General features: G+C 36.9%; 1 protein-coding gene across 1 annotated transcript in view; it reads left to right on the top strand.

The window, feature by feature from the left end:
• Window positions 1-25,790, top strand: part of ADAMTS6 (ADAM metallopeptidase with thrombospondin type 1 motif, 6) — a 509,355-nt gene that overhangs the window by 289,681 nt on the left and 193,884 nt on the right. The window contains exons 12-13 of the mRNA XM_006899365.1: window positions 5,702-5,847; window positions 8,386-8,449. Coding sequence (XP_006899427.1) covers window positions 5,702-5,847; window positions 8,386-8,449 — 210 coding nt within the window. The remainder of the gene's footprint in view (window positions 1-5,701; window positions 5,848-8,385; window positions 8,450-25,790) is intronic.

Raw genomic sequence — 25,790 nt, 5'->3', positions numbered from 1 at the left:
ATTCAAACTGCCTGATTTTGCATTGGCTGCACAATTCTTTACTCCCTAGGCCATCAGAGCTCCAGGGGTACAGCATAATTAAAATGCAAAATGTAGCTCGAAATATACAAGAAATACACAAAGAATTCATCCAAACGGCTAATGGTCCACATGAAATACATACAGTCTCCTCTAACTTGAGACCAGACGAACTAGATGGTGCCTTTCTCTCTACCACTGTCAATCACTCGGATCACAACCACAATAGAAGTCTCAGTTAGAATGGGTAAATTACTGAACAAAATTTTATTTAAAAAGATGAAAATTAGGCAAAAATAGAGGTACCTCAAAGACTGTTGCTCTGAGACAATAAGCTTGAAAGTGAAGACATTCCTAGAGGCCACCTCTCAGCCAAGTAAGTGATGCCTTTGAGCTGTAGTGTTGGCGTAGAGTATTGAATAGCCATAGATTGCCAAAATATCATATCGATGTGTCTTATAGATGGTGCAACCAGAATGCTCTTCGGAGGTAGGAATGACAAAGCTTCATCTCACATACTTTGGGTGGGTGTATTGCTATTTCTTTGAAAGAGACATCATGCTTGGAAAGGTAAAGGGTCAGTGAAGAGGAACACCTTCAATAAGATGAATTGACACAATGACTGCAGCAATGAGTCTAAGTATGTCAGAGACAATGAGGATGGCACAGGATAGGACAGAGTTCACATCTGTTGCTAGTAGGATCACTATGAGTTTTACTGAACTCAACAGCACCTCACAGCAATAACAACAAATATAAACAAATAACATCATTAGAGAATGTGTTCTTTAAAACAGTTAACTCTGTAAGACAAAAGGGAAGCAAACTATGAAAATGTAAGGATGGATTTGAAACTAGATAAATGGGAACATGGACCCACAGAGGAAAGTAAGTGAGTGCTGACACATTGCAGGTATTACTGTCAATGAAACAAAATGTGTAAGAATTGTTGTTTGTAAAAGTAATGTACTGCGTAAATTCTCACCTCAAGCACAGTAATATGTTAAATAAAGTTAAAAGAAGAGGCAAACTTAGGTGAATTTTTTACTGTCTAACTTTTGTCAGAATTTGGGAACTATGTATAGTAATAGATCATGTGGGAGGTGGTACTTTATGAGGAAGAATGTGACATCAAGATTGGAGAAAGAATAATCACCAACCTGTGTTACACAGATGACACAACCTTGCTTGCTGAAACTGAGGAGGGACTGAACATTTGCTAAAGAAGGTCCAAAGACTGTAGTCTTCAAAATGGATTGAAGGCCAATATCAAGAAAACAAAGATTCTCACTAGTGAGTCAATTGGCTGAACCATGATAGAAGGAGAAGAGATTGAGATTATTAACAATTTCAGTTTGCTCAGGTCCACAATCAACACTCTTAGCACCAGCAGTCAGTAAATCAAAAGATGAATTGCATTGGGAAAATCTGCTGTCAGGACACTCTCCAGAGTACAGAAGAGAAACAGTGTCAGTATAGAGACTAAGATGTGTCTGATCCAGGTCATGGTCTTTGCAATTATTTACTGTGCATCAGAGAGCTGTACAATGACCAAAGATGACAGAATTGGTGCCTTTGAGTTGTGGTCCTGGAGAAGAGTATTGAACATATGATGGACTGCCAAGAGAACAAACAGGTCTGTCCTGGAGTGGATGGATGTAACCAAGCTGCTTCTTGGAGTTAAGGATTTTTAGGCTCTGTGTCACATACTTTGGGCATGTTGCCAGAAACAACGAGTAGAGGGACAGCACAGGAGAGGAAGACCGTGGATGAGAGAGATTGGCACAGAAACTGGGGTAATGAGGGCAAGTGTGTCAGAGACAGTGAGATTGACTCAGGATAGAGCAGGATTCAGAGCTATTATCCATAGGGTCATAGTTAACTGCTGCTAATAACAGCAACAGTATTAAATACTTTCATCCTTCAGTATTCTTACCCTATGATGAACTTACAACCATCAATATTCTTACACTATGCATAAATCCTTTATCCCTTGAAAAATGCAAAATGTAAAATATTTTCTCTACAAATTATAGGTAGAGTCAAAGCAATCTGAAATAACATGTGCAATGTGACATGTAAAATAATTTCCAGCTGATTGCATAGTGTCGTATCTCTAGAGGTTTTTTAAAATTTTATTTCTGAAAAAGATCCAGTAAAATTTACCAGTAGATTTCACCTTCCACTACAAAATTCTTCGCTACTAGGTTTTGTGACTTTTTTCCTCTCCAAATGCTTTTTTGTGTATTTTGCACAAATAACTTCTTGTCTATCAGTGAATAACCTTGAATGTGGAATCGAACAAATCAACTCCTCCAAAATATGAAAATATGATGTGCTTAAACAACATGAAATCTGAAGTTCCATCGAACTTAGGTGAAACTTTATAGTGACAAAGTAAATATAAGGTAGAATGCAATGTTGTTTAAAATCTAAGTTTCCACTTGAAAAACAGGTAAAATTTAAGATTGATGTCACTGGGATTTTTAAAACTGTTGTTTGACAATAATTACAATGAATGAAAAAAAGTCATAAATTGTTGGAGATGACTACACTGTTATTCACTAAGGAAAATGAATACGGGCATTAAAGTTTTCTTATATTAATCTTCTTATACTATTAAAAGTATAAAGTTGATGTTATTTGTCCCAGTATTGTAACTTTGGTCTAAGTGAAGGTCTATTATTTTTAAAAAAAGAAAAGAAAGCAAGCATATAAGAATGTTAGTCTTCAAGACCAACTAAGTAAATCAAAGACCGGCAACTGGAACACTGTCTCTGTCTCTCTCCAATGTACATTATTAGAAACCTGCTACCAGAGTCTTTACTAGTTCAGTCTATTTTATCATTTTGGACCTACTTTTTTGTTTCTTCCTGATGATTTTCAATGTACAAAACTATCTGAACATTTATTAGACTGAAGATCTGAATGTTCTTTTACTAACTAGCCATATTTTAATTTGCTCTTGCTTATATTCTAATGAGCAAAAATATTCAACACCTTCCCCAATGCTCACACAACTTCTTTATGGTGTTATAGATTCTAAAACATTCACTGGGCGCCAAATGTATCCCAACTACCAGAGAAAGAAAGACAAATGTGACCTTCTTCTTCCTCTGGTTTCTCAGTTCTTTTCTGTTGTGTAGTAATCAAAGCAGATCACGGCATCCTATAATTTAACAAATATATTCCTTCATTCAGTAAATTTTTGTTACATACATACTACATGTCATGCGCTATTCTGGGCATTCGTTGTTTCCAAATGAACATGTGATGGTGGAAATACTCTATGTCTGCTCTGTCGAACATAGTACCTACTGGTCATATGTGGCATTAGTGTCTAGTTAATTTCAAGTCATGGCAACCTTATGTATTGCAGAACCATTCTACACTCCACAGGGTTTTCAAGATGTGGTCTTTTGGAAATGGACTGAGTGTGTTTTCACTTCTAATCTTTAAATTCCTAACAGGGCCTTGAAATGTGCTAGTGGGTCCGAGAAACTGAATTTTTTCATCTTAATTAATTTCAACTTAAGTACTCAGGTTTTGTTAGTTGTTATATGTTCTTGATCTCAATGTTTTTACATTATAATATGTGTTGTTGGTACGTGCCTTCAAGTCAGAAATGACTACTAATTGGCCCTCCAATGTCATTATAATGAGGGGAAATAAAGAATAAATTCTTTGAAAAAGAAAGATAGTGTTAAATGGTATGAAGGATCTCAAAGAGGCATATGTAATCATTATTACTTCTCATGTCTTTAGAATAAAGTGGCCTAGAAAAGACCTAGCCAGTAAATGGCACTTAAGCTGAGCCTGAATGATGTGTTGTTTGTTGCTGTAAAGTAGATTCAGACTCATAGTATAAGGTGCTATAAGAATATTTCCAGAGAGATCAGCAACTAAAAATGTGTTAAGAAAGGAATAAGCCTGTTGTTGTTATGTACCATCGAGTCACTTGTGACTCAAAGTGACCCTATGTGCAGTAGCCCTAAACCCTGGTCTATCCTATGCCAACCTTATTGTCTCTTACACACCTACCTTCCCTACCCCAGTTATTAAATTTATCCATCTCATTGAGGGCCTTCTTGTCTTGCACTATCCCTCTACCCTCCCAAACATGAAGTCCCTCTCCAAGGACTGGTCCCTCCTTGCATCATTTCCAAAGTATGTCAGATGAAGCTTCAGAATCCTTGCCTCCAAGGTGCAGCCTGGCTTCACCCTCTCTAGGATGAACCTGTTTGTTCTCCTAGCAGTCCATGGTATATTCAATACTCTTCTCCAACAGCACAGCTCAAAGGCATCAAGCTTAGTATATGAAATAAAGAAAGGGTACCATTGTATCTGAAGTTATCTCTACAAGGGAAATAATAAAGCTGATGAAGGTTAATTCACAAGACTATTGTTGACCAGAGTTGAAGGAAGAAGACTGCCAAAGATGGTTAAGCAGAACAGTGATATGTTTAAAAGAACTCTTTGATGAATGGATTGTAGAACAAAGTGGAGGCCAAGTGAAAAACTATTCCTTTTGACTTTTGGTTAGGATAGTATCTGTGGAGATAGTGGAAAGTGAACAAATTCTGGTTATATCTTGCGGGTAGAAACAACAAAGCTTGCAATCAATAAAATAAGCTTCTTGTCTTTTAAGCATCACGTGATAATCTGTGTATTTTCATAAAAGTTTGAATCTTTAATCGTTTAACATCGATGTTAATGTTGATACATTTCAACTCTAATAATTTAATCATATTCTTTGTTGTTAAATTAATGTAAACAAATAACTTCATAGTATCATTATCAATGTTAAATAATTCAGAAAAAGGCACCAATAACATCATGCCAGTGCTTATTTTCTTTCTTTCCTCTTTTAAGAAAAACTTTACATTTTGCCATATTCTGCAAGTAAGATTTATCATGCTAGAGTTATGAGCTGATTATGCGACATCTGCGTCTCGACAAATTATTCCTGGCTTTCTACTTATGTGCAGTATGTGTGGTTTATTGCAGAGTAAAGCTGAGCAGAATTCCAGTACACATGTTCATGCAGGGACCATACACATGGCTTGTCAGTGGATATAAGGGGTTTTTTGTACCCAGTCCCTAGTGTCTTGGCATTACTTTTATTATGTCTGCAGAGCTCATGTAGATGAAATGCCACAACACATTCTTTTGCCATTGTAGTCTCAACCCAGCTTAAAAAAAAAAAAAAGAAAGAAAGAAAGAAAGAAAGAAAAAGCAATTACCGTCATAAAAATTCCTTACTGGGGAACTTTCCATATTGTGTTATCATTCCATGAGTCTAATAATACTTGAATATAAAGAAGAAAAATGGTTAAATGCTTAAGTGTCTAAAAAAGACATTTGAGGGCTGTAGTTACCTGTATAATGAGAAACACTAAAACTGCAGAGGAGGAGAAACAAGGGAAAAAGAAGCAAAGTCAGGTCTTTTAAAACTCCTGGCATATGTTAAGATATTTATAAATCATGGTCTAGCTAAAGATAATTTGTAAATCACTTGCCCCTTTACCAGCGTCTAAGCACAGCTAAAGACATCGCAGTCTGTGTTATCTATTGGGAGAATGCTGATGCCTGTAAGTGGCCATTGCCTGACTTTTATGTATTTCTATCCTGCTAGCTTTATCTGTTTAAAAGCTAATTCTGTGTTTTCTGTGAAATCTTGCAGTGGTGTTATCAGGGAGATTGTGTTCCTTTTGGCACTTGGCCCCAGAACATAGATGGGGACTGGGGTCCCTGGTCACTATGGGGAGAGTGCAGCAGGACCTGCGGGGGAGGCGTCTCCTCATCCCTAAGACACTGTGACAGTCCAGCGTAAGTAGCTAAAGTAAGCCGGAGCCAACAAAAAGACACAGTTGGAAATGATTCAAAGCTGTGGTTTCACATGTTATCTGTAAAAACGTTTCGCTAGTGAGCCAAGTACTTGTCTTCAGAACAAGCAATAGTCACAGGAAAGTTGAGGGGCCTTGTTAAACAGACTTTCTTTTTCTGCTTTTCTCCTTACTGTCTAAGCAAAAATAAAAGAATGCAAAAAGGAAAAGCATTGTGTATCCCAGGTAGAGCAAAATTTTTATCTAGTAATAATCAGATAGATTCTTTTTTCTCCCCCAAATTACTGAATTGTGGATGGATCCAGGTCTGGTCTTAGCTACATTATCATTTTTCCCAGGAAAGCTAAGGTCTTTTCACATGTCACATAAAATTATTACTGCTACATTAGTAGTAAAAAGACCAATGAGAGCACTTCAAGGGATGAAATGCCTTGATTCGCATCACAAATCGCAATGAAAAGAATACTGCCCATGTGTTAAAATAGTTTCCATTCACATGCCCCCATTAATCATCTTCCAGAGCTGCCACCACTGTTCTCCCCATGACTGTTTCATGCAGGTGAGATTGCTCTTCTCTCTCCGCCAGAGACTCCTGGCCCAAGGCCAACCCCATTCGTTGTTGCGGTGTTTTTGTTGTTGTTGTTGTTGAAGTTGTATTGAATCTTTCTCCCAGTCAATATTCATTACAGGTGGATTTTTCTCCTAGTTGCACATTCCTATCCCCCAGATTTAGCTGCACTTTAGTGGCTGCATGGCAAGCGCTTACATTTTTATTTTATTTTATTTCTTTATTTTGTATGTGTACCGTCAAATCGGATCTGACTGGTACAGGAGGAGATTGCCCCTCCTTCTCTGGCAGAGCATCTGGTGGATTTGAACCATGTACCGCTGGGATTGCAGTGCAGCTTCTTGCCACTAGGCCACCAGAGCTCCCCAAGCGCTTACATTTTTAAGGAGCATAGGTTTGGAGTCCTTTTTCCAGGATAATTTTTTTTTTAATGCAGAAGGATATTGTAATATCTATCCTGCTTCCCCTCTTTTTCGTGTAGAAAAGTTTTTTATTTATTTAAACTCAGGACCTTGTAATTCCTTTTTCCAAAAATAGTCTCTCTTTTTCTTCTGCTATTTATAGCTTGAAATTGTTTCACTTTATATTGGTACCTTGTTCCCATTGTCCCACTTTCCAATGATTATTACCTTCTTGCTTAACTAGAGCTAATTGTCACCCACTCATGCAAAAGGGAGTCTGAAACCAGTCATGCTAGAGTTAGCCCTGCAGTTAGCCCACTACATTGTTTTCCTCTAATTCACACATTTCTCTCAAGGTAGTTCAAGATGGGCTATTTTCTTTCCTTGATTAGAGTCAGTCTTCCTGGACACTGAAAATATGCTCAAAATGTGGTTTTAATTATCTCATTGTTATGTGTGAGTCAACATGATCATTAAGCCTTGAGTTTTTTAAACCATAGCTGAATCAATTGCCTAAATTCAACTGTGGGCTGTTGTAAATTAATAATTGAAAGTTTGAAGCCATATAATAAAGCTCAAATACTAGGAAAATGATCTGGACCCCTTTTAAAAAAAGGAACTAGTTTTCTTTTCCTTTCATGCAAAATATTATATCCATATCATTCTCTAATGTTAATATTTTAAATATTAATTTATGCAGATCAAATATTTGACATTTCCCTTACTTTCTCATAATGTATATGCAGTACAAAGTACTACAAAGTAATACAAAGCAATTTACTTTTTAGACTTTTTAGCATATTGTATAGTATTTTAAGTGAGGTAGAAATCCATTTCTGCATTATTTATTGTTTAACTGAAGCTATTTACAGAAAGTTGTATTGTATCTTTTGTTTTCTTCTGGTGGTAAGGGGGAAAAAAACCACCAAAAAACCGCAACCCAACCCAACCACTTTCAGTTTCCTGTTTGATGAACATACAACTTCAGATTAGGGTTTAGTTGACTTTTATTCAAATGGCCTTTCATTATAAGTAAGTTCTTATTTAAGCCACTGTGTTGAAGTAAGGAGCCTGAGGCACAGTAGTTAAAGCATTTAACTTCTACCCACAAAGTCTATTGTTCAAACCCACCAGCCACTAGGAGGAAGAAAGATCTGAGAATCTACCTCCATAAAGATTTATACCATTGGCAACCCTATGGGACAGTTCTACTCTGTTCTGTGTAGTCACTATAAGATAGAACCCCAAAATAGTCTGCATCCTGAACTGAGCTACTTAGTTACTAAGATAGTCAGAAAAATACATTGGCATAGTTGCATTTTATTAAATTATGGCAATTAAAGTATTTCCAAAGTTACTTCTAGTAGGGTTGTGATCAACAACTGTATTATTGCTAACAATCATTAGCATGATTGATGATTATTTCAGTAACTAATAAAATGTCAAATTTTACATTTTCTTAAAGTAAACTTCTGTATGCTTTTATAAAGAAAAATATGTACTCTTTGTGTGCATAGGTATATTCACATGTTAACTAAAATGTTTTTTTCAGACCTTCAGGAGGTGGAAAATATTGCCTTGGGGAAAGGAAACGGTATCGCTCCTGTAACACAGATGTAAGTAAAACCAAAGTCTGCTATGAAAAATTAACTTACTTTTCCCTTAGAGCAAGGAAATTTTTTTAAATTGCAAGCTATTTGATCAGAAATCCATATGTGTGAGGGGCACAGGAACTTTTAAAAATTGTGCACAATCCGTGGACACAGCTTCAGTTCTATCAATTTCATCAGCAGAGGTAAAGGGTGAGCTAAGTATACTTTCCTCCAACAGGTATGAAGTGAGAGCTCATGCACCTGGAAGTGTGCCTCTACCACATTCACAGGCTTGGGGCTGCTATCTTTCTTGAGTTCATGTGTATTAACTTTATTGTGTCATTATGCCATTTTATGTATAGCATTGCAGGGAACTCTACACTCCCAAATTGTCTCATCCAATCTCTTCATGCCTCTTTTCTTCTATTGCTTGTCCTTCTCTGTCCAATGAAATCTTTCATCTGTGGCTTCTGGAATTCATGATCCTGAAAAACCAAACTTCATTGCTACTGAATCAATTCCAACTCATAGAAATACTGTAGGATAGAGTAGAAGTGCCATGTAGGGTTTGTCCTCATAATTATGTGTTATTGAGTGAACTTGCAACTCGGAGTGACTGTATGTATAGCCAGTCTAAACCCAGCACTATGCTGTACCATCCTTACCATCTGCCACACACTTGAGTCCATATTCACAGTCACTGTGTCAGTCATCTTTTTGTGGTCTTCCTTTCTTACCTTTCTGAGTATGATGTCCTTCCTGACAACATGCTCAAAGTATGTGAGACTAAGTTTCACCATTCTTACTTCAAAGAGCACCCTTGTTCTTTTCTCCAAGAGGGTTTACCAGACTATAGTCTTTTTAAGACTACAAGAACAACTTGAGTTGGAAACAACTTGACAAAAATGGGTAAACTTTGGATTGCAGAAATAGATTGTTACATCCTTTCATTTATAGTAACAATTAAGTGTTTAACTGCTGTGGCATCAAAGAGACTTAAATTCAGGTATATGACTTGGAATTTTTTTTTAAAAAAATTCTTTTTGATCAAATGGAAGTTTGTTTTCTTCTGGAGATACTCCGGTAACCCTATTAAGTAAGGATTGCTGTTTTTTTCTTTAAAATTTGAATGATTAGCCTTGGTAATGGATTTAGTACCTTTTAAAAATTTTTCGTTACGCCTTAGGAAATTTTGTTGACTTTATCTTCTAAATATATGGTAGTTCTCAGCTGTTCCACTACTTGGAATATACCCTGAAAAAATGAGCACTAAGGCACAAACAGACGTGTACACCGATGTTCATAGCACCACTATTCACCATCACAAGAACATGGAAACAGCCAAGATGTCCAACCACAAACCAATGGATTGAAAAATTATGATACATTCATACAGTGGAATACTATGCGGCACGCAGGAGCAACAATTTTGTAAATTATTACCTAACTTGAGAGGGACTGGAGAGCATTATACTGAATGAACTAACTTGCTGCCATAAGGATAAATATTATATAAAGCCATTATTGTAGAATGATTATAAGGATCCAAGAGAGGGTGGAAGCAGAGGGACGAGGATGTGCAGGAGGGGTGTTAATCCTAGGGTTGTGCAATTTGGTGGGGCTGGGTGAGGGAAATTGAAAAATAATGTTCTTAAAAACAATGTATTCAAATTTTGTAAATAGACTAGTTGCTGTTGTTATTGTTATGTGCCGTCGAGTCGTTTGCGACACATAGTGACCCTATGTACAATAGCCCCAAACCCTTCTCTATCTTGTGCCAATCGCATGGCCTCTGACACTCCCATCCCGATTACCCCAGTCACTGAATCAATCCACCTCATAGAGGGTCTTCCCCTCCTGCGCTGTCCCTCTACCCTACCAAGCATGATATCCCTCTCCAAGGACCTGTCTCTGCTTACAACATGTCCAAAGTATGTCAGACGAAGCCCCATAATCCTTGCCTCCAAGGAGTAGCCTGGTTTAACCCTCTCTAGGATGGATCTGTTTGTTTTCTTGGCAGTCCATGGAACATTCAATACTCTTCTCCAGCAGCACAGCTCAAAGGTGTCAATTCTCCTTCTGTCCTCCCTAGTCATAGTCCAACTCTCTGATGCATAACAAGTGATTGCAAAAACCATGCCCTGTATCAGGTGCACCTTAGTCTCCAGAGAGACACCGTTGCTCTTGAGTACTTTAGAGAGGTCCCTAACAGCAGAGTTTCCCATGGCAATACATCTTTTAATTTCCTGGCTGCTGGTGCCAAGAGTGTTGACTGTGGAGCCAAGCAAACTGAAGCTGTGAACAGTCTCAATCTCTTTGCCATCCATCCTGATGCTACCGATTGGACCAGTGGTGAGAATCTTTGTCTTCTTGACATTGAGCCTCAGTCCGTACTGAAGGCTGAAGTCCTTGACCCTCTGCAGTAAGTGCATGAGGTCCTCCTCAGTTTCAGCGAGCAGGGTTGTGTCATCTGCATAACGCAGATTGTTGATAGATCGTCCACCAATCCTAACGCCACACTTCTCCCCATAGAGCCCAGCCTCTCTGATAATCTGCTCTGCATACAGGTTGAAAAGATATGGAGATAGGACACATCCCTGGCGTACACCCTTCTCAATTTTGAACCATGCGGTGTTGCCCTGCTCTGTTCTGACGACTGCCCATGGCCCAAGTATAGGTTTCGCATTAGCACGATTAAATGTTCTGGGATTCCCATTCTTCTCAGAGTCAGCCACGGTTTGTTATGGTCCATTCAGTCAACTGCCTTTGCATAGTCTATGAAACACAGATAGACATTCTTCTGGTATTCTCTGCTTTCAGCTAAGATCCATCTAACATCAGCTACAATATCCCTAGTACCACGACTCCTTCTAAACCCAGCCTGGACTTCTGGCAGTTCTCTGTTGATGTACTGTTCCAGTCGTTTTTGGATAATCTTCAGTAGACTAGTAGAAAATGTAAAAAAAAATTGTAGAAGAATAAAATACATATTTTAGTTCTGATCACTTACCCTAACTTCCAGTGCTATTATTGTAGTGTGGCTTATCAGCTTTCACTAAATTGTTCTAATATCTTCTTAAGTGGATTCCTGATTCTATTATTGCTCCCTACAGTTATATATATATTTTAGATTAGCCTTCACACAAAATCTACCAATGGTTACCTACTTCCCTTAAATCCACTGGTTACCTGTTTCCCTTAAATTCAAAGTTAATACAAAGCCTTCAAGTTTTATGCAAATTTAGCATTCCATTACTTAACTCTTACTACTTTTCTCTCTTATTCTGCTACAACTACATGAATCTCCTCCTTTAAATAAATCAGGTTTATTCCCACCTTAGGACTTTTGCATTTGTTTTTACCTTTATCTGGGATACTCTTCTACCTTCCGTATGATTAATTTTCTGCTTCATCTTTTCTTAACTATTAGTATATTACTTAAGCCTGAATATTGTACTGGAAATTGCAGCTCTCCTCAATCCTCACATCCCTGATTCCTAATTACCTTTTCTTCCTAAACCACCTTCTACCATGCAGTATAATTTACCATATTCAGTTATATTAAATTTCTATCTTGAAATAGTTACAGTAAGTCCAGTTGCATTGATAACTATTATCAGTATTATTAATTAATTAAAATGTACTTGAACATGTACTATTTATAACAATGGAAGAGAGAAAAAAAATCTCTGTCTTTAAGGAGGTTATGATGAATTGGAAAATCAGTTAAGTGAAGAATATAATGCAGACCAATAAGTGAGATGAAAGACTAAATACGGACAGTATAGGAACACAGAATTTGGAGAAAAATAATAAGAATGACCATACTCCTTTAAGAATATAACCAATTTCACTGAATTATTTATGTAAAAATTATTGATTGATAGATTGATAGAGGTTTCACTATGTATATTTTTACCATAATTCAGAAATTACAAAGAACAAAGAATTAGTTCAAGGCCTAATTAAGGATTTAAATATTGCTTAGGTGAACAAATAGGAACACATCAAGGTTGAAGAGAGAAGAGCAGAATTATTTCAAAGGGCAATTCGAGAAGATAAAGCAGAGCTTTATTTAAAAATATGCAAAGAGTTTGAGACCCTAGGAAGTGATAGAATATCAATTGAGGTGTTTCAGGAAATGGATGCTGCCTTGGCATGCTTACTAGTCTATCAAAAAAATTTGGAAGACAGCTACCTATGCAAAACACTGGAAGAGATCTATATTTGTTCCCATTCCCAAGAAAGATGATCCAATAGACTGTGGAAATTATCAAAGAGTGTCATTATATCACATGCAAATAAAATCTTACTCAAAAATATCTAGAACAGAACACATCAAGAAGGAACAGTCAGAAATTCAAACTAGAATCAGGAGAGGCTGTGGTACAAGGAATATCATTGCTGATGTTAAGTGGACGAAAGCAGAGGATACCAGAAAGATGTTTACTTATATTTTATGGACTATACAAAGGCATTTGACTGTGCAGATCAGATCATAGAAAATTATGAATAAAAGTAAAAAGAGGAATCCTAGAACTCATATAAAACCTATATATCAAATTTACTTGATGTCAAGTTTAAATATTAATTTGTGAAACCAAAAAGCACATGGAACAGATAAAGGAAAACGACATGGTTTAAAATCAGGAAAGATATGCATCAGGGTTGTACTCATCTTCATACCTATTCAATCTGTATGATAAGCAAATCATTGGAGAAACTGAATTATATGAAGATGTTGCCAGGAGGGCCCAGTCTTTGGAGAAGGAGATCATGCTTGAAAAGTTAGAGGGACAGTCCAAGAGAAGAAGACCCTGGATGAGATGGATTCATACAGAAATTAGGGTTCTGGGGTTAGGTATGTCGAAGAGAGTGAGATTGGTGCAAGATAGGACAGAATTCAGAGCTATTGTGTGTAGGGTGACTATGAGTCACAGTCCACTTAACAACATTAGTAACCTGCATTGTGGAGATGACATGTGATTGTTGTAGAAAGCAAAGAAGATCTGAACACTTACTGTAGAAAATAAAAGATTACAACCTTCAATATTCATTACATCTCAATATGAAGAAGACAAAAATCTTTATATTTGGACCAATAGGCAAATTATGATAGATGGAGACAAGATCGAGGTGGTTAATTATTTCATTTTACTTGGAGCCATGATCAACACACATATAGCAGCAGTCAAGAAATGTAAAAACATGTTGCATTGGAAAAATTTGCTGTTGAGGACCTTTTAAAGGGCTAAGGAGCAATGACAGTTTAACGAAGTAAGATCAGGATCGTAGATAACCCTTTAGTATGTTTTCGGAGGCTGTAAATCACATGGGAATAGACTGCCCATCTTTCTCCTTTGGAATTGCTGTTGGATTCAAAACACCTTTAGGTTCACAGAACAACTCACTATGGACTATACCACCAGAAATCCCCCTCTTGTTGTTGAATAATAACATTTATTTTTATATTATCCAAAACAACAAAGCTGGCTATGCATAATTTGTATAAGATGCTTCCAGCCTTAAAGTAATTTTTATACGAAATGTCAACTTTTCTACATCTTAATCTAGAACAGCACTTATAAGACTTATGTGATGGTGGAAATGTGCTATTTCTGCTCTCTCCGTCTTGGAAACCACTGACCACATTTACTGAGCACTGGAAATGTGACTATCATAATGAACTAAATAAAGATTTTTAAGTAATTTAAGTATTAATTTGCATAATCACACGTAGCTAGTGGCTAACATATTGTAAATCATATCGCTGGATAATCTAGTGATGCCTTAGAAAAAGAATTATCATAAGGAAGATTCAAGTTTTATTTTATAGTTTTATTAGATGTAAAAATTCTGAAAATAAGAGAAATTTTAGTTTATTTAAAAAAATAAAAGTAGAGAAGACTTCAATTTCTAGTAGCTACAGATTAAGGTCATCTAATAGTGTTTCCCACATAATATTTTTTATTGCTGAATAAGATGTTTTTAATCTTTTTACATTAGCAATATCATCCATGACAGTAGGGAAGATACGAGGCCAAACTATGGAGGAGGGAGGAGTTCAAAAAGTTAAGTGGAGCATCAAAGCATCTAAAGTGCTTTTACTCTGACAATATTCAGTAAAGTGAAAAATAGCTTCCATTTCTCTATCTTGAATTTGAAAAAAAAAATTTCCTCAAAGCTCCTTTCTGTTCTCTCTGTAGTCTTGCTTCATGTTTGTTGCCCAGGAGTCCCATGTCCTCCCCTAATCCAGTTTATAGAGCAATTCTTTTCTGTAAGCGAGGATGTCATCATGTATAACAAACATATTTTGCCACTAGCTAATAATAGCACAGAATGCAGACCAAATAATCCAGTAATTAAGACTATTGCAGAAACTAGATCTTTACAGAACAAACTATATGAAAACTTATAAATATTATCATTTTCCTAGATTTATATTAACAGATGAACACATAATATACTGATTTTGTTTTGGTTTTTTTTAAGCCTCTTGTTTAGAGTAAACAAGACCTCAGGGATTGCCTTTGTATTTAAAAGTCAGTTGTTATTATATTTTGAAGGAACATTATTCTAAGTGGAACAGCACTCTTCTGTCAGTTTATTGTACTGAGGTAACCTGGGTTTGCTGTGATAATGAACCTTGTGCCATTACAGTGTCAAATGCCATAACCAGTACCTGTGGTGGACAGTGTTTGGTGGAGCTCCCAGATTAGGACAGGTTTGTAAGCAGAAGTGGCATCTACTTCCCAAACAGTATGCCTCTGGAAACGCTATGAACTTTGAGAAATGATAGTTATACAAAGGCTTCAGGTCTTTTGTTCATAGGGTAACTGTGAGCCATACTCAGCTCACGGCAATCAACATTTTAAGTGAAAGGAAATGTCATAGACCCTACTAAGCTAATTCATTACATGTCATTAAGGATATTGACATTTTGTGTCATGTATTTTGGGTGTGTTGTTGGGAGGGGGAAGTCCTTGGAAAATGACATCACGCTGGGAAAATAGAGGATCAGGAATAGTTTGAATAATTTATCCCCTGAACTATGCTAATGCCTATTATGTGTGTTGTTGTTATGTGCCGTTGAGTCACTTGCAACTCATAGCGACCCTATATACAACAGCCCTAAACTCTGCTCTGTCCTGTGCCAATCGCACCGTCTCCGATACACCCATCCCTATTACCCCAGTCACTGAATCAATCCACCTCATAGAGGGCCTTCCCCTCCTGTGCTGTCCCTCCACCCTCCCAAGCATGGTGTCCCTCTCCAAGGACCTGTCCCTCCTTACAACATGTTCAAAGTATCTTAGAGCCTCAGAATCCTTGCCTCCAAGGAGCCACCTGGTTTGACCTTTTCCAGAATGAATCTGTTTGTTTTCCTAGGAGTAGAAGTCCATGGTACCCTCAATACTCTTCTCCAGCACCATAGCTCAAAGGCATCACTTCTCCTTCTATCCTCCTTAGTCACTGTCCAACTCTCTGATGCATAACAAGTGATAGCAAAGACCACGGCCCATATCAGAGACACCTTAGTCTCCAGAGAGACACCATTGCTCTTCAGTACTTTGGAGAGGTCCCTAACAGCAGACTTTCCCATGGCAATACGTCTTTTAATTTCCTGGCTACTGGTCCCGAGAATGTTGACTGTGGAGGCAAGCAAACTAAAGCTGTGTACAATCTCAATCTCTTCACCATCCATCCTGTTGCTGCCAATTGGCCCAGTGGTGAGAATCTTTGTCTTCTTGACTATGAGTCTCAATCCATATTGGAGACTGCAGTCCTCGACCCTCTGCAGCAAGTGCTTCAGGTCCTCCTCAGTTTCTATTAAATTAACCTCTGGACTAATGCCTACGTTATTTGTATAATTTAGTGCCATAAAGATCATACCGAATGACACTATAGAAAGATCTAAGATAAAACTTCCAAAGAAGCCAACATCAATTAGCCATTCAAGAACTAGAAAAAATTCATGAGTTGTTTACTTTGTCACTAGAGTGTGATACAAATGATAAATTCAAATGATTTTGAAAGAATTTTCTAATCAGTGCCCAAAACGAGGCAATGCCAGAGAAACAAACACAAAGAGCAGGAACACTAGGTTCCTTATGTTGGTGTCATGAAGAACAGCAGCCTTAATTTGGAGTCATGATGATCAGCAACTTTCTGAATTTTAAAATTCTGGGCTTCATAACTTATGGCCAGAGTACAGTTTACAACAGTAAAATAGAAAATCTTGGTAGTAATTCAATCAATGCACATATATTTGGTAGATCTTACACTAATTTTTAAAGACCCCGTAAGTCATTCCAAGTATTTTATCCATTTTCTATATAGTATAGGAGTCTCTCAGTTCTAAAATATATTGGCTAGCATTATAGAATACAACTTATTATGATAATTAGAAAAAAGATTGATGTTGCCAAATACTTCATTTTGGTAATCCTCACCCACATAACTCATTATCAAGAAGTTTAACAATATATTCTCATTGGGGAAATCTGCTTCTATGAATCTCTTGAAAGTGCTGAAAAGCAAGAATGTCAATTTAAAGGTTAAGAAGCGACTGGTTTGAGCCATTATATTGTCATTTGCCTCTTGTGATTGTGATAGTTGGATGATACGAAAAATCAATGCCTTTGGATTATGGTATTTATGGAATATACTGAATATAGCACCCAATGTCATTTATAAATGACATAGGAGAAAAGAAAAACGGAAATGGAGGTCAGAAAGAGACTGATAATTGCACTACAGTAATGAGAAGCCAAAACAAAGGGAAAACATGCAAAAGTAAAAAAAACTGAACAGAAGATTTCAAAGGTCAGCTCGAGAATTATAATGGAATATGCAGAGAGCTGAAATTGGAAAATTAAAAGGGAAATGCTCACTCTGTATTTCTCAGGCTGAGATAACAAAAAAAACAAATTTAAGCTGTTAGTTGCAATATTGAAAAATGCTATGGGCAATATACTGAATGACCCAGGAAGTATCAAAAGAAAATGGAGAGAATACACAGAGTCACTGTGCCAAAAACAGGAGAGAATACACAGAGTCACTGTGCCAAAAACAGCTGACTGACACTGAAAAATTTCAGGAAGTACCATATGAGTAGGAGCCAATGGTAATAAAGGGAGAAACTGAAATAGCACTTAAGGCATTGGCAAAACAGAAGTCCCTAGGACTTTGGGTATATTGCTGAGAGAGGGTGTTCCTTGGAGAGGGACATCATCTTTGGGCAGGTAGAGCATCAGCAAGAGTTCTTCCATTCAGTTGTGTAAGAGATGATGAATACAGCATAGGACAGGATTCGGATTTGTTGTTCATAGCGTCATTATGAGTCATACTCAACTTGACATCACCTAACAACAAAGACAAAGCAGGGTCTTAAATTTGTGAGCTTCTGAGTAGATAGAGCACAAAAGAAATGATAAACAACAAGATGTCATTTTGAAGATTAAGCTATATTTGACACAAACCGTGGTATTTTTAATTGCCTCATGTGTGGGATAACTGGAAAATGAATATGGAAAGCAAGAAATTAATGTCTTTGTATTATGGTGCTAATGAATATACTGTGGACTTCCAAAAGATTGACCAAATCTGTCTTGCAAAAAGTATAGCCAGAATGTGCCTTAGAAATAAGGATGCAACAGACAAAGAAGATTAATCAGAACTGGCTTTGACAAGCACTGTGGCATTTGGACAAGAACAAACTGGGAGGAGGGTAGAGAGAATAGTGCAACAATGAATGAATGGAAATCCAAAATCTCTGTAAATGTTTATGAAAATTAATAAAATATAATTATAGAAAAAAAGAAATAAGGATGCAATAATTTGTCTCACATAATTTGGACATGTTTGCCATGATTGTATACTGGTTAGTATTCTTTATTATCAGGAGGAATCAGTTATCAGGAGGGACCAGTCCTGGAAGAAAGATAAACTCTTAGTACCGTCAAGATGGGATCAGCTCATAGCTAACTCTTCACTGGGGTGTGAGGCTATAAATTGCAGAGGAGGAGACTGCACATCTTTCTTTTGAGGAGCCACTGGGGATTCAAACTACAAGAGAGGCATAGCCTTTGGGCTGGCAGTTCAGCACCCTTTGTACTTGGACTGAATGATAAAAAGGAAATGTGTCAAGGATTGGATTGGCTACTACACTGTGCTCAACATAGCTATGTTTGTGAAGATGACAAAGCACAAAGTAGCATTTTGTAAATTGAGTTGCTATGAATTGGAACCACCTTGTTGACACCTAACAACATAGGACTTACAGGAATTAAAGAGTTCCCCAGCAGATCAGGTACAGTGTTCTCTTTATCTTCTGTCTCATTTACTTCAAATTAGTGCATAGAAATTTACACTGATAAAACTCAACTCACTCTCATTGACATTGAGTGGAAACCAACTCATAGCTGACCTTCCTTTGGAATTCCAAGGGTGCAAACCTCATGAGCGCTCATCTTTCTCTCATCAGAGCTGCTGGTAAATTCAAACCCCCAGAGAGGCATGACCTTTGGGTTAGTAGGGAAACTATGCTACTAGAGCTCCCTACAGAGATGAAAGTAACTTAAAATAACCAGTCATTATATATTTAAATATGTATCAGTGGGGAAGCAAGCAACTGCCAAATTGACCTGCTCACTCTTAAAAGCAATATAAGTAATCTATATTTCAAACATATTCAGAACCTGGAGGCTAAGGCCTATCATCTGAATCCAAATGTAGGAGTTGGGCAGTTTTTCTTTACATCAACTTTGAGAGGCTGTCTTAAGTGCAGCTAAAGACCCTTTCTCTGATAGTACACAGTGGTCTCCAGGCTAGAATAGCATTTAAATCTAATAGCTAGTAGGAACAAATTAATCTATTTTTTTTTCCTTAAAGCTACTGAAAGACCAGGAGCTTTAATGATAAGACATGGGAGAATTCGATAAAATTTGCTCTCACCATAAAGTCAGACTCTATAATTGAGTAATTGGCCTCATGAAGTAATCTGATAGACATGGTCTTTAAAACTTAAGTTTAGGGGGAAGAATTCTATGGAAGTCTTAAGGCGAAGGGTTTGTTGGATGGGGAAAGAATTCTATTCTTTATATTTAGATAGTTGATTAGTTCTTGACATTTTTATACAAATGTGCAAAAGTGGGAGATAAATGTGTAGTGTTATTATGAAAAAGAAATATCTTCTAAAGAAGTATTGGTTAGGAACTGTTCAAAAAGAAACTCTTAATTGATTAAACATTAAGAAGTTAAGTACTTATTATGTGTATGGAATCCTCTGTGGCGTAAAAGAATGTTCACTACCAACCAGACATTTCTGCTTTCCTGGGCAATTTTTCATTCCAGTTACTTAAAACTATCATGCTGAATGTACCAAGAGGATATAAATTGATGTGCATGATCTACCTCCTTTTATGTTTAAAGTTGTGGAATTGAAAGAATAATGTGATGAATATCTTACTAGAAAACTTACTTTAATAAAGAATAGAACTATGGCTGTCTTAAAGTTAAAAATCAACTGGTTTATCAAAGTAAAAAAGAGATATGTTAGATACTTTTAAAGAGCTTTTCTTCATTTTTATGAAGAGTTTTCTGGTGTTGCTTTGCTGTTTTCCAAAATGCAAAAATTTGATTTCCCTTTCTCTATTATTTGTGGTTTATCTGATACTCTAGTGTGTAAGAGGTTTCACTGCCTACCCCAAGTCAGCAGTTTGAGTCCACCAGCTGCTGCACAGGAGAAAGACAGGTGCTCTCCTGCTGGGCAATTTACAGCCTCTGAAAATCCACTGTAAGGTCATGGGTTCCAACTAGATGGCAATGAGTTATAAAATTTATAGTATTTGCTTGGTATGACTAGGATAGAACTTCTGATGAAAAACATAAACATATAAACATAACCATCTCAATTTTGCTTCCTTATGTATTATAAGTATAAAAAAGTATGAAGTCAAAGGAATTTTCAGGTGGTCTGATGTCTGTTTTAAAATTTAATCATGTATAGGTATTTCCTCAGAATATTATGTAGTACTTTTTTCTCTTTTCAAGAATTTCTTATTACTATTAAGCATGCCTATAAATACTTAATAGCTTATGAATACTAAAGAGAAAACATCTATTCCCTTAGCTGTAAGGAGACTAGACGGAAAATTATGGCCTATATTTGGAGATTTACCATTAAGTTGAATCTGACTCATAGTTGACCTTCCAATGGGTTTTCAGAGGTAGTTAATTGCATGGAAAGAGATTGCTCATCTTTTTTCCCAGTGGAACAACTGGTGGATTTGAACTGCATGCCTTCAGGATTGCAGTACAGCTCTTTATCACTAGGCTACTAGAGCTCCCAACATCTTTGAAGGTAAGATTGTACGGGCAAAGAAGCAAGGACTTAAAATCATACTGACTTGAGTTTGAGTTCTTACTTTGACCTTGTTGAGTTTTCTTACCTTGTCCAGTCTCCTAACCGCACTCACTTCAGTTAAAGTCCTGTGTGAATTAGATACAATTATATCAAACACACAGGATTTCTCTGAGAATTAAAAATAACACATGCAAAACACCTAGTGCTAATCCTTGTGCTTAATTGATACTCAATGTAGTATAGCTGCTATATATACATTTGTGTTTTATAGATTACAGAGTACTTTCCTATACATTATCATTAAATCTTCAAATAACTCTTATGAAGAGGAAGGACAAGTATTATATTCCCATTAAAAAATGAGGAGGCTAAAGCTCAGCAACAGGCTAGTCCCATGAAGGGATCCAGTGAAGCATAGTATTTCTGGTTACTGGTCTAGTGCTCTTGTCACAGATGGAGCCCTTGGGAGGTGAGTGTGGCAAGGTAAGCTTCTTTGAGAGTTTGGTCACCTTTGGCATTGTATTACTTCCAGTCTAATCTTACCCTGCAGCAGAACCAGATAGCTGAGAGCATTCTGAAACTACAAACCTTGTCCCCAGGCAGGGGTGTGGGGTAAGTAAAGACAAGGTACAGAGATGATCTATTAATTAACAATGGTGTAGCCATATCCTAAATTTTAGTTAGAAAATGAATATATATCGACTACTTTAGTCTTATAGATATTATAAGTCTTATATTTAACATGTATACTTGGGCAAAAACCATGAGTAGCATATTTTTTTTTGTAGGATAGTTAGGTTAGCATTCACTTTCTTTAGGTTAGTATGAATTTTGCAGCTTGTTATCTTTTGATAAGGAATAGTTTTTAAGCATATTGTTGTCATGTACCTTTCAGTCAGAGCCAATTCATAGCTGACCCTCCTATTGTTTTCAGAAGCAATAATTAAACAAGAGGATATTGCCCATCTTTCTCCCATGGAGAAGCTGGTAGATTGAAACCAGCTATTTTTGGATTGGCAGTATAACCCCTTACTACTAAACACCAGAGCTTTCTGGGTTTTAGCATAGAATACAAAAAACAAAACAAATATAAAAAACACTGCCATCAAGTCTGTTCTAACTTGTAATCACCTTCCATTAAATTTTTAAGGCATTGAATCTTTATGACAGGAGACAGCTCATCATTCTCCTGCTCAGACAGACTACATTTTTTTGTCTTATTTTGTCTAGCAGCTTGATCTATTATGGACTATGTCCTCAGGGCTCCTTAAACATAGACTAATGCTTCCTTATCTGTTTTGCTCCTTAAAAGGGACATTAAACTAATTTATAATATGAAATTTTATTTCTTAATATTTTTATAAGTGTCTTGAAGGGCTATGCTGTACATAAATGACATTTTAATTATATTCTGGCTGTATGTTACATAAGCTTAACTAATTTTCATAATTTACACAGATGATCATGGTATTACCCATGAGAGCTAGGCTCAAGTTTGTGTGGGCAATATGAGCTTGTCAAGCTTTTGCTTTTTTTTTCCTTCATAAATAAATGTGTGATGAAACTATAAAACCAATTGGAAATAATTTAAAGGAAAATTGAAGATTTAATCCAGCCTGGGGTTGGATTATTTATCACATACAATGAACAGTAAATATAACCTTTGATATGCCTTTGTATAAAGTACATTAATTATATTTCAGACAATACAATACCTGTTAACTTGGAGATTATTTTTGTTGGAACTTCCAAAGGGTGTGTAGAAGGAGAGATTGGTTAGCCCATGTGACATGTTTGTGTGACTTAGAAGAAAACATCTCTCTGCATGAACAAGGAGGATAGTGGTGATTCAGTGGTAGAGTTTTCACCTTCCCTATCAAAGACTTGGGTTTGATACATAGTCAATTCACATCATGCATAGCTTCCACTCATCTGTCAGTGGAGGCTGGTGTCTGGCAAAGATGGTGAACAGGTTTCAATAAGGTTTCCAGACTGACAATCCATTTTGAAGAAGAATCCCGTGATAATTTTATTGATGAGAAGAGTCTGATCTGCAATTACAAGTTCCTATGATATAATAGGTGGTTGAGACAACATTTCATTTGATTGCACATGGAGTCACCATGGGTCAGGGTTGACTTCATAGCAGCTGGTAATTGGGTGAACAAATAAAATAAATGTAGCCTTCTTCACAGTACTATGTGAAAGGCATGGATTGCTAAATGGAACATGGAAGATTACAACCTCTAGTCATGCTTCCAAAATGTAACAATAAAACCTGATAAGAATGAATTGATACCAAAGGGAGAAAGGAGCAAATTCAGTTCAGGGAGTATTGAAGGGGCGGTTCAGTGTACTAGAGATGAAGCAAAAGTGTGATAGGGTTGAAAGTAGAAAAGAAGAGTAGAAGGTAGGATGGTGATGGGTAGAAAATAAAAATAGAAGAACAATGATAATTTTGCAATTTTACCTAAGGCTAAGAACCCTACTAAGGCTAAACATATTAAATAAAATCCACAAGAACCAAAATTTAATCATGAGTCTATGCCACCTGAATTTCAAAACCGTCTTAGGAACAGGTTTGAGGCCTTGAACAATAATGAATGAAGACCAGACGAGCTGTGGGAGAATATCAAGAATATCCACGAAGAATGCAAAATATCATTACAAGGACAGAGGAGGAAGAAAAGACCAAGATGAATGTCAGAAGAGACTCTGAATATTGTGCTAGAGTGCCGAGAAGCTAAAGGAGAGGGAAGAAAACAAAGTTAAGGAGCTGAGCAGATTTCAAAGGGTAACATGGGAAGACAAAAAAAAGTCTAATGAAATGTAATGAAAAGAACTGAAGTCAGAAAATCAAAAGGAACAAATTGACTCAGCATTTCTTAAGCTGAAGGAACTGAAGAACAAATTCGAGCCTCGAGTTGCAATACTTAAGATGCTATGGGTAGAATGTTGATTGATACAGGAAGCATTAAAAAATATGGAAGAAAAAACAAAAACAAACAAACAAACAAAATAAAAAAATATGGAAGGTCCACACAGCATCACTATACCAAAAATAATTGACTCACAGAGAAGAATTTAATGAAGCAACATATGATCAAGAGACAATGATGATAAAAGGAAGTTCAAACCATGCTGAAGGACTTGGAAAAAATAAAGCCCCAGGAATTGATGAAATATCAATTGACATATTTGAACAAATAGAAACTGCCCTTAATGTGCTCACGAGATTGTGCCGAGAGATCTGGAGGACAATCACCTGGTCAACTAAAAGAAAAGATCTGTATTTATTACCATTCAAAAAAAAAGTGACCCAACAGAGTATGGAAATTATTGAACAATATAACTAATATCATACATAAGCAAAATCCTTCTTAAGATTATTAAAAAACGAGTGTAACTGTATATCAACAGAGAACTACCAGAAATACAAGCCAGGTTTAGAAGACATTCAGAAACATTATCACTAATGTCAGATGTGTCTTGGCTGAAAGCAAAGGGTACAAATGGAGTCTATTTGTTTTATTTACTATGCAAAGACATTTGACTGTGTGCATCACAACAAATTATGACTAACCTTGATGAGAATGGGAATCTCAGAACACTTGACTATGCTCATATATTATGTGTGAAACCTATATTTAGACATGGAAGCAAACACTGCATAGTTCCAAATCAGGAAAGGAGTGTATCAGGGATACGTTCTGTCTTCACACCTTTTCTGTCTATATGCAGAACAGATGATTTGGAAGGCTGGTCTTTTTGAGGAGGAATGAGGCATCAGCATTGGAGGAAGACTCAGTAACAACCTACGATATGCAGAAAACTGAAAGGTTTGCTGCAGAAGGTCAAGGAATGTAAACTTCAATATGGATTGAAGTTAAACATCAAGAAGACAAAGATTCCCACCACTGGGCCAATTGGCAAAACCATGATAGATGGAGAAGTGATTAAGACTGTTAACAATTTCAGCTTGGCACCAGCAGTCATAAAATCAAAAGACAAATTGCATTAGAGAAATCTGCTATTAGGGACCTCTTTAAAGTGCTGAAGTGTAACGATGCCAGTCTAGAGACAAAGGTATGCCTGATCCAACCTGTGGTTTTCACAATTACTTGCTAACTGCAGAGAGCTGGACAATGATTCAAGATGCTAGAAGAGTTGATACCTTTGAGTTGTGGTGCTGGAGAAGACCACTGAACAGATCATGAGAACAAACAGCTCTGTCCTAGAAAGGGTGAAGCCAAACTGCTCATTGGAGGCAAGAATTTTCAAGCTCTAAATCATGTATTTTCCAAGGAGTAGACTATTCCTTGGAGAGGGACATGATTCTTGGAAAGGTGGAGGGTTGGTGAAAAAGAACACCCTCGACCAGGTGGATTGACACTGTGACTGCCACGATAGTTTTTTATGTGGTAGGAAGTATAAAGATGGTGCAAGATAGGACAAGGTTCAGATCAGCATGGTTAGGAGGGTGGAGGGACAATGCAAGAGAGGAAGACCCTTGATGAGATGGATTGATTCAGTGACTAGTGTCATGAGGGTAGATGTGTCAGAGACAATAAGTTTAACACAGGATAGAACAGGGCTCAGAGCTGTTGTGCATAGGGTTGCTATGAATCATAACACAACACAACAATAAAATAATTCATATATTTGGTGCGTCTTGCCAGTACAGACTGGTTCTTGGAGACTCACAGAGTCTCCTTATGCTTGGAAGGGTGAAGGGACTGGAGAAGGACATTATGCTTGGAAAGGTGGAGGGACTATGTAGGAGAGGAAGACTCTGGAGGAACTACATTGGCACAGTAACTGGGGTGGTGGGCGGGACTGTGTTGGAGACTGTGACACGGGCTTAGGATATGGTAGGGTTCAGAGCTCTTGTTTTTTGTTTTTTGTTTGTTTGTTTGTTTGTTTTTCCTATAATTATATTTTATTAATTTTCATAAACATTTACAGAGATTTTGGGTTTCCATTCATTCATTGCTGCAC

Source organism: Elephantulus edwardii, unplaced genomic scaffold (genome assembly GCF_000299155.1).
Source record: "Elephantulus edwardii isolate Elephantulus edwardi_28Jun2011 unplaced genomic scaffold, EleEdw1.0 scaffold00254, whole genome shotgun sequence".
Lineage (NCBI taxonomy): Eukaryota > Metazoa > Chordata > Mammalia > Macroscelidea > Macroscelididae > Elephantulus > Elephantulus edwardii.
The sequence above is the reverse complement of the archived record's forward strand: the minus strand, read 5'-3'. Positions and strand labels throughout refer to the sequence as shown.